At 42.3% G+C, this 14615-nt stretch overlaps 1 protein-coding gene across 1 annotated transcript; it reads left to right on the forward strand.

Annotated features, from left to right (window-relative positions):
• The first annotated feature begins 6851 nt into the window (after positions 1-6851).
• On the forward strand, positions 6852-14546 carry nipal3 (NIPA like domain containing 3). The gene is made up of 11 exons (XM_031580703.2): positions 6852-7124; positions 7509-7577; positions 7918-8089; positions 8362-8421; positions 8762-8907; positions 9106-9202; positions 9821-9956; positions 10144-10232; positions 10416-10479; positions 10868-10962; positions 11507-14546. Exons 1-11 carry the CDS (start codon positions 7053-7055, stop codon positions 11680-11682), a joined length of 1176 nt encoding a protein of 391 aa, XP_031436563.1. The 5' UTR covers positions 6852-7052; the 3' UTR covers positions 11683-14546.
• The last annotated feature ends 69 nt before the right edge of the window (positions 14547-14615 follow it).

Below are 14615 nucleotides of genomic sequence, written 5' to 3' on the forward strand. Positions count from 1 at the left end.
CTGATGCCTCTGCAGTTACCCCCACTGTTGTGACCCGGGGCTCAATCTCAAGTCTGTCCCAAGTTCCCTATGAGGTAAATCAGTGGATGTTGAATATGAGTTTGGGCACTGGGCACTGGTAAGTGGCCGGTTCCCTAGCAAGCCCACCGCCCAAGGACCCTAGAGCATATTGAGATGTTACATTAACATGTACATCACCTGATGTAAAAGTGTGCTATTCCTGGGGTTGATGGGACTGAGTGAACCCGAATAACCTAGGCCCTCAACAAAGGGGGTGGGGTTATGGTGACACATTTTTTCATCTATACTCTCTTTGATTAATTTAATCAGATTTTACTAATTTGTAAAGTAACATTGCCATTGTCTAGAGGTGGTTAACAGAGCCAGAGGCTTTGTAAGGTAAACACCTCCATGAAAGATGCCACAGGCAGCAGTCTAGAAAAGGCCCAAAATGGTGGTGCTTCATCCCTGATTACCAAACATCACTGCACATGTGCGCAAGAATAGGAACTAATTACACACAGCCATGACAGCATGTGTTAAGGGCTTACGGCTTGGAAACCACAGGGTACTTAACTGACATACAGTTACAACACAAGGTACATTGTAGGCTACACAGAAACAGAAAAGTCCAAAAGAGCACAAAACAAGCGGCAAAGTCCTGTAATAAAAGGCGCCAAAATACCATAAGTTCCACAGCACCTTGCTCGGAGTGTAATTACAGTGATTATCCCAGCGCCTACCTACGGACACTAATGGGCAGGTGTAGCCTCTTAGGGCCACTAAAGCACCTGAAAAGAACAATAAATTATTTGAGATTAAGGAGTTTCTGAGATTACACCAGCGAGAGGAACGAGGAAGGAGAGGGCTGTCTGGGTGTTTCAGGAGTGTGCTAAGCAGCTACTGTTACATTTCACACACAAGAACACAGGCTCACACAAACTGCGTGATGTGATCGCAATGCCCTCTCAAAAATGTCTAATTCTGTCCGCTTTGTTTTATATAAAGATTTATGTTCGTTTTTTAGCCAAGTGGTGTTTACTCAGAAGGAAGGAATTTATCAGAAGCGAACATGAGATGACAGGAACACAATTACTCTACAATTGAAAAAAAATCTATGTCAATTTTTTATGTCAACTCTGTAATGCCGGTCTGTGACGCCCAGTATTGTCACGGTATGTTAGACAATTCCCATGACCATCACAGAGCGTGGCTGCACAGAGTGTGGCCACGTAATTATGCGACAGCGGATGTTATTGACAATGGTCATGTTGATCATTTGTTGTTGCTGCCACCCTATGCTAAAGGAGGTAAAAAAGCAATGTAGCACCTTTCCTTTAGCATTTAGAGAATTTGCTTTTATCGTGGCAGCCACTTACATGCTTCTGGGTCATTTCACTCGGTTAGGAACCCTCCCAAGCAAAAAAGACAATTCAACAGGAATTCCTTCTATGCAATGTATGTATACTTCTGTTCATCTAATAATGAACTACAGCTCAAACTAAAATGTCTGCAGTGTTTTTCTAATGCAAGCAAGTCTGTAACACTCCACACTTGTGCACTCAAACACGTGCTATTATTAGTTGAGTTTAAGTGAACTAGCCTATTAGAATGAGAATCTTTTATGTGTCCCAAATGTGCATTGTGGGGCCTGCTGAGGTGGTGCCTGACATGCAGTCCTGTATTGATTCTAATTCCCCAAGTGCCAACAAACCCAGAATGCCCTCTCTACAAGCTGTGCCCCCCCCCCCCCCCCCCCCATGGCAATACAACAGTCTCTTTCATAGCCTACACAGCCCACCATGCTATTCTACCTGAGATCCTGTGTCCAAAACAGATCAAGTCAATAATAAAGAGAATTAACAAGGACGAAGTTTAGCAATGTAAGTCAGACTCACACTGGTGCTTATTAAGGGACGAGCACCGGGCAAGTAAAGCTGAAGGCCACAAAGCACAAAGTTGGTTTTCTTATGAGGGTTTATTTTATTATGACAACCTGCCCAGTCCTGAACTAGGCCCATTATCTAGTAATGATATGGGGATTATTTAGAACTCAACACAGTGATGCTTAAGTCTTCATACATGCCATGAGTCACTTTACTAATACTGGGATGGTGATGTGGTGTGAAATGACATTTAATTATGAAGACATTTCAATCATATTACAAATAAGAAACGAGGTGGGTGTGCCTCAATCATCCGGTGCTTTTGTCAAAGCAAAGGTATGTATGCGTAATTATATGCAGATACATATATATATATTTAATGTGTGCCCAAGGCTGCCATTGTCACTGTCACCCCAGGATCAGTGCCATAGGTGTCTCTGGTGTGTGTGCCAAGGCAAGTCTGTGCAGGCCCAGGACTTCAGCGGAGCCTGCTCGACAACTACATCACCAACGAATGAACATTCCAACCCGCAAATGAGTGATGGAATGAAACTTGCCCTCTTTAAGAAAAAAGAAAAAACAACAGAAAAGGCAGGTCTGGTGGCCAACTAATAAGACAGATTATTCCTCCTCAGAAAAAAATAGATATTGTGAGCCTGGTAGGCATGAGTAAGTCAGAGTACTTTGTTTGCCCTCCAAAACCAGTTTGACAAATGTGACTATACAGTATTTCCTTGACACTTATATCGTAACGTTCGAGCATTCCTCTGTACATGAGGAAAAACCACCCACTCGCAGAGTGTGACAGGATCTAGGACAACTGTCAAGCAACCAACCAGAAAAAAAGAAAGATTTGAATCCACCTCCATGCGTTTTGTCATTCCTTAACAATGAGACCAACTACCTGGAACAGGGTGACCTTTCTTTGGCAGATGTCATCTGATCTGAGCGTTGGTGAACATCCTGACCTGATGATGTTATTTAGAAGCTTGTAACTTCCTCTGCAGACAACACCGGTGTGGCATAAAACCCACACAAAAAAAAACACATCACATACTGTATGCTAAAAAATATATCAACCCCTTGAACCCCAAGCCACAATCAAAATACTGACAAAAACACTTATTGTTCACACCAGGACAGGTTTACAACAAAAAACCTTCAGATGTGGAGGGTTGCTATTTAAGCTTCATATTTGATGGATCCTACTCAGAAGCAAAACAGCAAGAACAGAAAAAACATGAATCACCAGGATCCTGTGGCACAGCCTGCACAGTTACCAAGAGAACAAGGTGAGACGTCTGGCTAAGAGGCTTGGCCTAATAGAGGCACTAAATTGCCGAAATTTCAGGGAATATGGTAACGAAAGGGCGGCTGATCCATCCATAGCCTTGAGGCCTGGTGTGGATGAATCCCAAGCTGCAGGCCTTCTTCCCTCAAGCATGGAGGGAAGGAGACGAATAGGAGACACCCAAAGAAGGCCGACAGGTTGGGTCACTCCTCTCCCTCAGCCGACCCCTATGCAGCTCAGGATAGGGCCGGCCTTCAGCCCCACTGTCTCTCCCCCCTTGCCCCAGAACCGTACTGGCTCCAGCGCTTCGACAGAGACGAAAACCGCACCTGGAGCCACAGAGGCCCCCTCGCGAGCAGAGGAATGTATGGGGCGACACATGTCACAGGCAAGCACTCAGCAGCCACAGGCTCCTGGTGACATTAAGAAGTAAGATATTAGTTGACAAATGGTGGATATGAGGTGGATAGGAGTTGCTTAAGTATTGGGAACACACCAAAGGGGACAAGATGGAGTCTTGGGCACTTACACAGCTGTTTCACATTCAAATTTTCTAGCATTGGTGTGTCAATAGGAAATTACATAATTAAAATTGTAGTATTTCAGTAAGACATTTACTGTATTCCAGTAAGACATTTACATTTACATTAAAGAAAGAAGGTAACAAAGTGAAATACCACATTGCAAAATTTAAAAACTAAAGGCCATCAGCTCAGGACTGCCAGAAACCAGGGTAATTTACCTTTAAATGAAGTGACAGAAAGAGTCTAGACATTCTAAATCCACTAAAGAACTATGACAATTTCTCAAAAATGCTTGAAACAACCTGCCAAGTACCTATAAGAACTGTACAAGTGTACCTGTAGGTGAATCGATGCTGTTTTGAAGACAAAGGGAGGCTGCATCAATATTGATGTGATTTAGTTTTTTTGCTTACTGCTCATTGCCTGTTGCTATTTGATAAATTAAAACCATTCATGTCATTATTTGTGAAAGCATCCTCACATTACAAAAAAATTTCACAAGTGCTTAAACCTTTTGCGCTGTACTGTACAAATGACTGTTCGTGGCACATCTTCAAAGGGCCAATCTAATTTAAATAAACAACTGCATAACTAACATGTTTGTGTCTCTTGTGGCCCATGTGCATAGACTGTGAATGGAAAGTCACTGTTTACAGACGTCTTCTGCGTGCAACTAAGTCATAAGTCCCAATGCACTGCAGTGCCTCTCAGACTATCAATAAGGGGTTTGTTTCCCAAAAAAGGGATTATGGAGCAAACATGGTAATTAAGGGTGAGAGTGTTATGGTCTTTGGATCTTTTAACAATGATTGTTGCATAACATTACATTTACATTTACATACAGTACAATACAGATTTACAGTTCCATCAGCATGGGTGTTCCTATGGGTATAACATCACACTCCAGAGCCTTAGCCTGTGTGTCAGAAGACTGCGTCACTATATCCACTCTCATTTCTATGCTAACATCAAGGCCTGAAGAGAGATATAGCTGCTGTGAGAGAAAGTTCTGTGGAATACAGTACATATGCTGAACTGACTTTGTGGTTGTCATCGAGTCTTTTCAGCCTTTCTGAAAGTAAATGCACTCAGTGGTGTCTTGAACTTCACTGGGCTCTGTCAAACTTGGGGCCAATGAAGAAAGGGGATGAACTCCAACGGAGCTTTGTTCATTTAAATGGCCAACAGTTAAAAAATGTGTCATCACATATTTCTTTTGGTATTGGAGAATTGCTCTTGGACACAAGTGCATTTGTGCATATCTTTCAGATGATTCATGAAACTATGCTAACTGAAGCAGTGTCACCTCAATGATTCACCAGTATCAACACTAATATTTGTCACCAACCATTAGTGGAAATTATATTTTGATGTTCACCTTACTTTATAACATGGCCAAGATCATAATGATGGAGTTCAATTGTAAAGTTTTTCAATGTGGATTATTGTTGGTTTGGTAATAATAATACTAGAATAAGAGGTAATAAAGTGCTTTGGGCAAGTGACAGTGTGAGCCTACAAATTAATGTGTACACAGAGAGAGAGAGGGGGGGGGGGGGGGGGGGTGGAGAGAGCTCTTAAGATATCCAGTGGATGACATTAAGCTTGAAATGTCATGAAATTGCATCTTTTCATCTATAGATCACTTTACACAGCAGAGACCATGTTTGCATAATAACGTATGACTTCACCCTTTAATAGCCTACATTTTCCTCATTCCATATTTGTTTTCACAAACTGTAAAGTGTGCACAGTTCTTCTCCTGGATCTTCCGTATTCTCCGAATGATAATTTAAGCCCGGGAGTACATTTCCACTAAGCAGCGTGGTGACATCAAACTCATCTGGGCGGCACACCTATGGGCGATTCCCCAGGGCAGGTATGTTCCACCTGTGGAGGGGAACGCCTTATGCGAGGGAACAGGAGCAGTAACATCTGTCTATGGATCGGCTCATTATTACCACTGTCCAAGCTGGCTTGAAAATGATAAAGACATTTCAGGAAAATATTCAGGAAAATTTGAAACCTGACTGTCTGCCAAATAAAAATGGCAGGATTAATTTGTTTGTTCGGTTTAGTTTGGTTTGTTTGTTCTCCACAGTCAACAAGTAGCATACAATTCGGTACATAAGAAGTGTGGACTTAGCTCCCTCTATTGGGTACATTGTACTACACCCTCCCAGATGTCGGCGGGTGAACGCTGGTCATGACAAATAGGCTACCTAAGGAGTTCTGAACTTTTATGAAAAGTTGAATAGCTGTCAGGTTTAAAAACACTGATTATACCTTTCCTATGGTTCTATGGCTGAAAGTGTGTCTTTCCTGAAAAAAAAAAACAAGTCATTATGATTGCCTAAATAAATAATTTAGAAGATTCCTGGTGGAGCTACATTTGAACAAAATTCGGATGATGAGTCATGAATTATGATCGTTGTATGTTAGTATTGTGAAATGTTTTTGTAAACGTTTCAAGTCAGGGCGGGCTTCTCCCTGAAAATCCTAAATGCGTGGAGTTGTGTTGATATGGAAACAGTGACGCAGATGACCGGTTGATCACTGCCGTCCCCATAATGGTTGAAGTATGTGTGTAATGTTACGGTGTGATGTGATTGACGCCATCGGACTGTCAGTCATTCATCCCTCTATGGCAATGGAATGTGATGATTGGAAGTGTTGTTTATTAATAGCCAAAAAACACTGTCCTATTTGTATAATTGACTCAGTAGGCTTACTATTCTTCTGGATTTATGATCACTTGCGAATATGCCGATAGAATAAAAACGTAGTGGTTTCTTCTGTTGTCTTAACAGGACTGGTTGTCCATGGCCATCTAGAGTAGGCTAGAATGTGCAAGAGAAGCACTGACAACACAATTTACAATAATTAAATTAAATTACATTGCATTGTCTCAAGGTGCTTTACATGGTCCAGAGCCTGACACCCCCTATATAACTAAATAACTATAGAATATCATTGTATCATTGTGGCAGTCATTTGTAATAAAGTCTAGCTTTTATTGGATAGAGTAAAAACTAATAACCCAAGTAAATAGTCTGTTGCCTAGAAACCTCAGGGGCAAAGTGTGCAGTCAGTCCGCTAGATGGCAGAACCACTCTAAAATACATCACAAACACAAGGTCACATCGCAGAAGTAGACTACTGCGGACCGGATAAACAGGATATTCAATATGGCGTTTAACCGTGTCGGTTCGACTTGTCTGAAGTCTTGGCTGAAAATGTAACTTCTTTGTCTAGTGGTTTTCATTTTTCAGCGACCAAACTTGTAATGCGCCCGTCTTCAAAGTATTTCCTTACACTCCGATAACGTTAGTTGTTTGCCATCCCAGAAGAATGGCAACATTGGACCTTGCCAAAGAGGATGGCGGCTTCGCAGATACTGCCGACGGTCCTCCGTCCTACACGGTAAACAGCAGGTTACCAGTTTAGAAATGTATTATTTGATTAATCTTGAAGTATTGCGATTGTATTCATATTGTGTGTGCCAAGTTATACGAGACTCTAAGGAAATCGTTAGGGTTTGGTTGAACCTGCGGTTCCTCTGTTGCCCTGTGTAGGCCTATGCATTGATTCTACTTTCTTGACACATGGCCTAGTAACTTGGGTATGGCTTCATAAACTGCTTGAGAATGATTACGCCTTCCTGACCGACTTGGGGCAGTCATCTTTACAGATATGTTTAAAGTGACCTTCAGACAGGCCTATGTGTTTATGTGTGTGTGTGTCCTGTGAATGTATTTTATGGAGTCAAATAAGGAATCGTAATATGTGAATGTTTGTGCTCGACAGGAAAACCTCATTGGGACGCTGCTTGCAATATTTGGAAACCTACTTGTCAGCATCGCCGTAAGCATTCAGGTTAGCATGCATATTCATCAAAAGATGTCATGTCACCTAAACGCCAAGCATGAACCACAGAATGGCCTGCTGCCAGATAATAGTGTGTTTTCTTCTACAGTCTGAGAGACTGATTAACTGTTTTACATCTTTACTGGGACGGCCTCAAGCAGATGAGTCCCCCCTGTGAGCAGGGTTCTGCTCAAGGATTCTTCTTGCTAAAAGGCTGGGTTTTTTTCCGCCTTGTGCTTGTTTTAAGTGCCTTGGGCTTTGTAAAGCACTCTGAGACAATGTTCTTCTTAATGGCACTATACAAAAATTAATGGAATTGAATTGGTCTGTTCCTTGTTTTTGCTCACAGAAATACAGCCATGTGGTACTGGCTGGAACCAAAGACCCGCGGGCCTTCTACAGGACCAAGACCTGGTGGTGTGGGCTGCTTCTGACCCTACTGGGGGAGGGCACCATCTTCGCATCTTACGCCTTTGCTCCTGTGTCTCTCATAGCGCCTCTTAACGCAGTCTCTGTCGTTGGTATGTCAAGGATGATGTTTAGTGTAGAAAGGGTAGCTCCCCTTAGGGTTAAGAGTTGTTAAGGTTATCCAGGTCTGTTCATCTCCTTAACTAAAGTATAGCCTACCTCTTATTTATTGTGGCTCTGCAGGTGGCCAAAACTGCTTGTTTGACTGTTTGAATGCTGGTTGTCTTATATAAAAACAATTTAAAAATGTGAGAATTCTTAGCTGCATATTATTGCTGATTATCTGTCTGTTTGTTTTTTTTTTCTTTACTTTTTTTTTTAACAGCGAGCTCTATCCTAGGTTTTATTTTTCTGAGGGAGAAGTGGAAGGCTAAGGAGTTTTTAAGTGAGTACACGCCTGTTAACTTTCCCTTTGGCCTGTATGAAAATGATGCTCTTGCTATGCAAATACCTCTTTGGCCATTTCACATTGCCACTCGCTGTCAATGCCTAGTCTTCCTCATCCTTTATCTCAAGGACTGTACACACAGAATTAATGCTCACTGATCAGTGTTAAGCCAGTATGATGATGGCATATCGTCTGGATGAAGTGAACTGTATCTGAAGTTCCTTTTGCATGCGGTGTGTGTGTGTGTGTGTGTGTGTGTGTGTGTGTGTGTGTGTGTGTGTGTGTGTGTGTGTGTGTGTGTGTGTGTGTGTGTGTGTGTGTGTGTGTGTCATTGTAGAGCGGTACATTCTGTCCTTTCTGGGCTGTGCCTTGACTGTGGCAGGGACCTACCTCTTTGTGACGTTTGGGCCAAACTCGCATGAGAAGCTTAATGCAGAGAACATCATAAAGCACGTGATTGGATGGCCTTTCCTCCTGTATATGGTAAACCCTTATATTGACTCTCTCTAGTTCCTTCGCAAATATACATTCCGCACCCAACCCTCTAAAAGTCGGCTGACATTTAGATGGATATGCTGACATTGACACTGATATGCTGATACACTGGTTCCTGTGACGAGTAGATAAATAGTGTTGTTCGGTGTTGATGTTGAAGTGTTGTTTGTGGTCTGTCTCCTCCAGCTTCTAGAGATCATCGCTTTCTGTCTGCTGCTATACTTCTATAAACAGCGCAACGCCAATTACCTCATCATCATCCTCATGCTAGTGGCCCTGCTGGGTAAGAACCACTCCCACTTAACACACAGTATAGGCCTAAAACTGCCATGACTGACATCTGCTTGTAAAAAAATAAATAAAAACAGAGAAGCAGAAGTTGGGAGGCATTGTGGTACTTCCGTTCAGTTAGTTCCCCTAGAATAATCGCATGTTAGTACCACGACCCTTGTCATGCTGTAATCACATTGAAAAGAGTTAGTGTCTTTTTGATTGGCTTTCAGACACTGCTTTTTTTTTTTTGCAGCAAGGCATCTGTGAAATTGAGTAAATGATGTTGTGCCCTTTAAAGATGCAGTCTGCTAGTCGGTTTCACAAAAGGTTGTTGATATCTGTGCTCATCAGCCAATCAAATGACACCCCTTCCTTCTCTGCTCCTGAAGCACTGTGTTGATTGGCTGGGAAAGTTCATGGCTCAGTTTGAGCCATTATGTTTGTTTCCCAATTTTAAAGCCGGTGTACGAACACCAGAGGTTTCTTTTGGGGGGGGGGGGGTTCTAAGTACAAACACTGAATGGACAGCTAGAGGAACGAGAGGAGCAATTGGATGAATTTGACCTTTAAAGCTTTAAGTGAGAGTACTGGTGACCTCTGTCCCACCGCCGTCTCCCTGTGTGTTCAGGCTCAGTGACGGCCATCACAGTGAAGGCTGTGTCTGGGATGCTGGTCCTCAGCATTCAGGGCTCCATGCAGCTTGGATACCCCATCTTCTACGTCATGCTGGTGTGCATGGTTGCCACGGTCACCTTCCAAGCGAGGCAAGTTCTCCTCTGCTAGAAACTTTCATACAGGTTGTCAGTTGCTAAGAGTTGGGCACTGTATTCTTTTTGTGTTTGAATGAGGGATTGATTTAAAGAGGTCAATCATTATTTGGGCATTAGAGCCTTGCATATGTTTATTTAGTTACCCCTTGTGATTTTAAATACCATTATGATATCCACTCAGGTTTCTGTCCCAAGCATCATACCTGTACGACTCCTCTCTGATTGCATGTCTCAACTACGTCCTGTCTACAACCTTTGCTATTGTATCAGGTAAGATCACACTTGATGGTAATGGAATATTGATAATATAATTGACATGCATTTTCAGTTTCGGAACATGTAAGCCTTTCACACAACACTGTTGCCATAAATGTGTTTTAATTTTTTTTTTGTTTCGCAAAAAATGACTCAAACTGAAAAATATCCAACTTCTTTGTGTTCCTCTCAACACAGGATCCATTTTTTATATGGAGTTTAACCATGAAGATGTTCTCCACGTCTGCATGTTCCTGTTAGGGTGAGTCACTGAAGTTCATTTGCCTGAATAAGAGGACCTATTCTGCTCGTTTTCAATGACCATCATTTTATATTTGGGGTCTACTAGAATAGATTTACGTCTATTCAAAACCACATTATTTTTCTCATACTGTATGTCTCTCTGCACCCTCTGTCTGAAACACTCTGAGAGCTCCTGTGTCTTTAAGCCTAAGAGAGTTACTCCCTTTGGTGTGTACTTTGGGCTTTGTAACTTTGCTGACCGTTTACATGCACAAAAAGCTGTATAACGCACTAAAGGAAAGGGATAAACCAGAGAAGCATAGTAGGTCCTCTTTAATAGTAATCCATCCTCTGTCAGGCCCTTGGTTTCAGTTTTCATATGACGTGGCTGTCTGTTGCCTCCTCAGATGTGTGGTCTGCTGCCTGGGAGTGTTTCTGATCACCAAGAACCGGAAGAAGGCCAAAGCGTTTGAGCCGTACGTCACCATGGACATGCTTCAAGGTAGTTAATTTAGTCTTTCACACCTTCCTCTTTCTCTGCAGTTCCCCTCCTAGTGTCCACTCTACGCACAGCGTCTCCATAAGCTGACACCTACGCACCGGACACTTCATTTAACCTTCCTCAACCTCCTCTTCCTCTGCAGCTCCCCATCAGTTAATCATCAGCAGAGGATATGCAGTAGTTTTAGTAAACTTGAATTTTATTGATTTATATAGCGCCATTAACAATAGACATTGATTCGAAGCACTTTATAGAGTCCAAAGCCTGAGCCCCTGAGAGCACATTTAACTTCCCCTTTTGTCTGTGCCGTCATCTGTGCCCAACCTACACTCTCACAATCAGCCATCACCCGAAGAGATTCATTAGTTTTGGTTTAGTGAACCTTAATCTGACCTTCCTCACTTGTAGGCTTGTGTCTGTACAGTGAAGCACATCTACAAAAGAGCTGCCCCTTTGCCATGTCCACTAAGGCTTTGTGTTTTGTTTATATTTTTTGGTTTGTTTGTTTATATTTTTTGTTTGTTTGTTTTGTTCTAAATCACAGGCGTTCCCACCATTCATGACAAGGGCTGGGCAGTCCAGCCCGACTACAACGGCTCCTTCTCATACGGTGCACTGGTGAACAACGACAGCGTTGGTCCGGCGACCCTCCCCGTGAGCCAGGAGCATGTCACTGTGGCGTCGACCCCCCAGAAAGCCTTTGAGCTGAAGAGAGACTAACGGTTGGGGGGGGGGGGGGGGTGTCATTGAACAGGTGTACCGCCTCATTCCACGCTCCTTTCCTCATTTCATCTTCCTCATGGACCCAAAACTGGAGTAATCCAGAGTCGTCTCAACCTGCTGGTCTATTGAAGGCGTGATGATACCTCACTCACAAATGGGGACTGACATGAAGTCTTTGTTTCATTGAGACAACTGGAAAGGAAAAGTTGTTTTTGTTGTAGCAAGAAGTATGCAAGATGCTGTTGTCATGGTGTGTCTCCAGATTATGATGTGGCAATAAGCCACACTGTTAACTACTGTTTTAAAAGAAAAGAAAAAAACACAAACTTAAAAGTCTTAAATACAGCACTTACACAGTCGGACGAATGAAGAGGAGACTGCTCTGACCTTCCACTCCTCATCTTTTATCTGATCCACTGACCTGCTCGGTCACATTGCATCCCCATAGTGCAGACCACACCTGGACACTTTACTACAGACCACTGGCTGTTCAAAAAGCACCCATTCCAAAAGTGATGCTTGTGTAGTTGTCTTTTTCTCTGGCTTCCTGTTTTTGGACCGCTACTTTGCCCATGCACCCAAGCTGAAACCTATGTTTGGATATGTACTTTGTGGTCTTTCCTCTTAAGGTCCCTCATCAGTATAAAGACAGCCATGAGAGAATAGCTGCAACCCAGAACAAAAAATAACTGAACGACACTTCAGAGCTGATCTTTGGTAGTAGGTGTGGTGACAAACCAGGCTCTCATTGGCACTGCATGAGATGCCAGTGCACTCCATCGTATGACTTTGCGGTAAGGCTGCACTCCAAAGCAGTAATGTATCGGGATGGATAGATTTCTCTGTTTTTGTTTTGTTCTTCAAATTGGCATTTGTTCAAAAGTGATGGAGTAGTAAAAGTAGTCCAAACAAATAATTTTAGAAAACAACAGATTCATTACAGTGTCATCACTAGTGTCATTTAATGTGCAAGTGTTTCCCAGGAAAGTTTCCTGTTGAGGTTGTAAAATGTAAATGAAGGTTTTATGGCTGCTCATCACTATAATAAGCAGTGATGTCCAATGAGATGTATGCGTTTATGAAGACCGCCTTAACCCTCAACTTACAGTTATTTTGCCTTTGTGGTCTCCATAATTTCCAAGTGCCTAGAACACTGATTTCAAGTGCCGAGGGCAGGTACACTCTGAGTTGTGTAGCTTTTTTCATGATGCTGTTTGTCTTAAAGAAGTAATAATTCCATGCTTTTGGGGGTATTTAATGTTGATGTAATGGTACAGATGGAGAAAGCCTTTAAAGAATTACATTTGCTGTGTTTTCCAGGTTTTGGTTTTATTGTGCTGATGTCATAACTGTTGTCAAATATTAATTTATAACTCCCCTTCTGTTGCCATTGGTCATCTGTCTTTGCTTGCTATACTGGTTATGAAGGTATACATTGTAAATTATTGTCAGTATAATATAAGAATATGAAATGAATGCTGCCTGTGTTAGTATTCCAATGCAAGGGAACTACAGACTGTCATTGCATTTATGGGACCTAAATTAATATAATCAATACCTCGAGGATCAATTATAACTAAATTAAGTTATAGTGTGAATGTGTTGAGGAATGTGACCTAGGCTCCTCCGTCAGACATGAACACCATGTCAATAGTATACACAAGACATGTACACACGGAGGCGTATACACAAATATTAGTCAGGAAAGGATCCCTGTCTGTTAAGAAGTTACTGTTGTAAGATGCAGTTGAAAGCAGTTGGTCTGTGTTGATGGTACTTATTGATTCCAGAGCCCAGTAGACTCATTGAAATATATTATTATTTTCTCAGACATGACTATAACAGATTATCTATCAGAATGTGAAGACCCCTGGCTAAAGAACTTAAAAAAAAACTACCACAATCAAAACCTTTCATTCTTCATTTTGCAGATTTGCTGAACGATGGAGAGGTTATGATGGGTGTTGGAGAATTTCATGATAAAATGTAATGGAAAATCCTGTCACATATAAACCGAGAGATCACTGACATATTTGTGTGGATATGCTTCTTTATGTCATCTCCAATGGGGACCTAATCACCATCTAAGACTCGTCATGCGGCCCGATGTTTGTCACGTGCAGCGCGTTCACATCAAAAGGGAACAATAAAATGACCAACATGTGGCACATGTCCCACCAAGTGAGCTAATGTGTGAGCGCCAAGACTGTTCCTCATCTCTGCAATATAACGTAAACCAGTGCATAACCCAACTGGTGTGTTTGACATACAAAGACCCATTATTTGTCTTTATTCTACCCCCTTTTCTCCAGTGCATATGGAAATGGTATAGGATGACTTCTCAGAAGCTGGTGATCTTTGTTGGAGCTAGAAGTGATACCTTAGACACCCTTTTGTGCACCGTAACCCATACTGTGAGGTCAGGTGTAATGTAATGAGCCGATTTGGTTGTTCGGTTGGCCATGTCTATCCTTGTGTGTCTGTGGAGTAGCACTGGGATCACCAGCAAAATGCCACCCCAACCAACAGGCCTCCCGCTGACTGACTTTACACCCTGACTCCCAGCCTGTCGAAGGGTGTGAAGCTTAACAGTAAGCTAAGTCAGGGTCTAGACTCCCACAACTTGGGTGACACACACGGGACTGGTTAGCCCAGCAGAGGAAAAAATATGAGTGTGTGTAGGGGGCCTTCTGGGTTTATGGTGAGGGGATATGCCACGGCAATAAATAGAGAATATATACTTTTAACTTACAGCCTGTGGATGAATACTGTTATCAACTTAATACAGAGGGGCAACCTCCCAAAGCAAAGTGTATCTTTTCATTGTGAACATACAGGCAAATTAAAGGTCTTTTGCCATTTAAAGTCTCGTTCCTTCCAGTTGTTAGTAATTGTTGAGCAATCAGTGTCAAGCAAAACTACGTAAAAGC

The sequence above is a fragment of the Clupea harengus genome, chromosome 14 (genome assembly GCF_900700415.2).
Source record: "Clupea harengus chromosome 14, Ch_v2.0.2, whole genome shotgun sequence".
In the NCBI taxonomy this organism is placed as follows: domain Eukaryota; kingdom Metazoa; phylum Chordata; class Actinopteri; order Clupeiformes; family Clupeidae; genus Clupea; species Clupea harengus.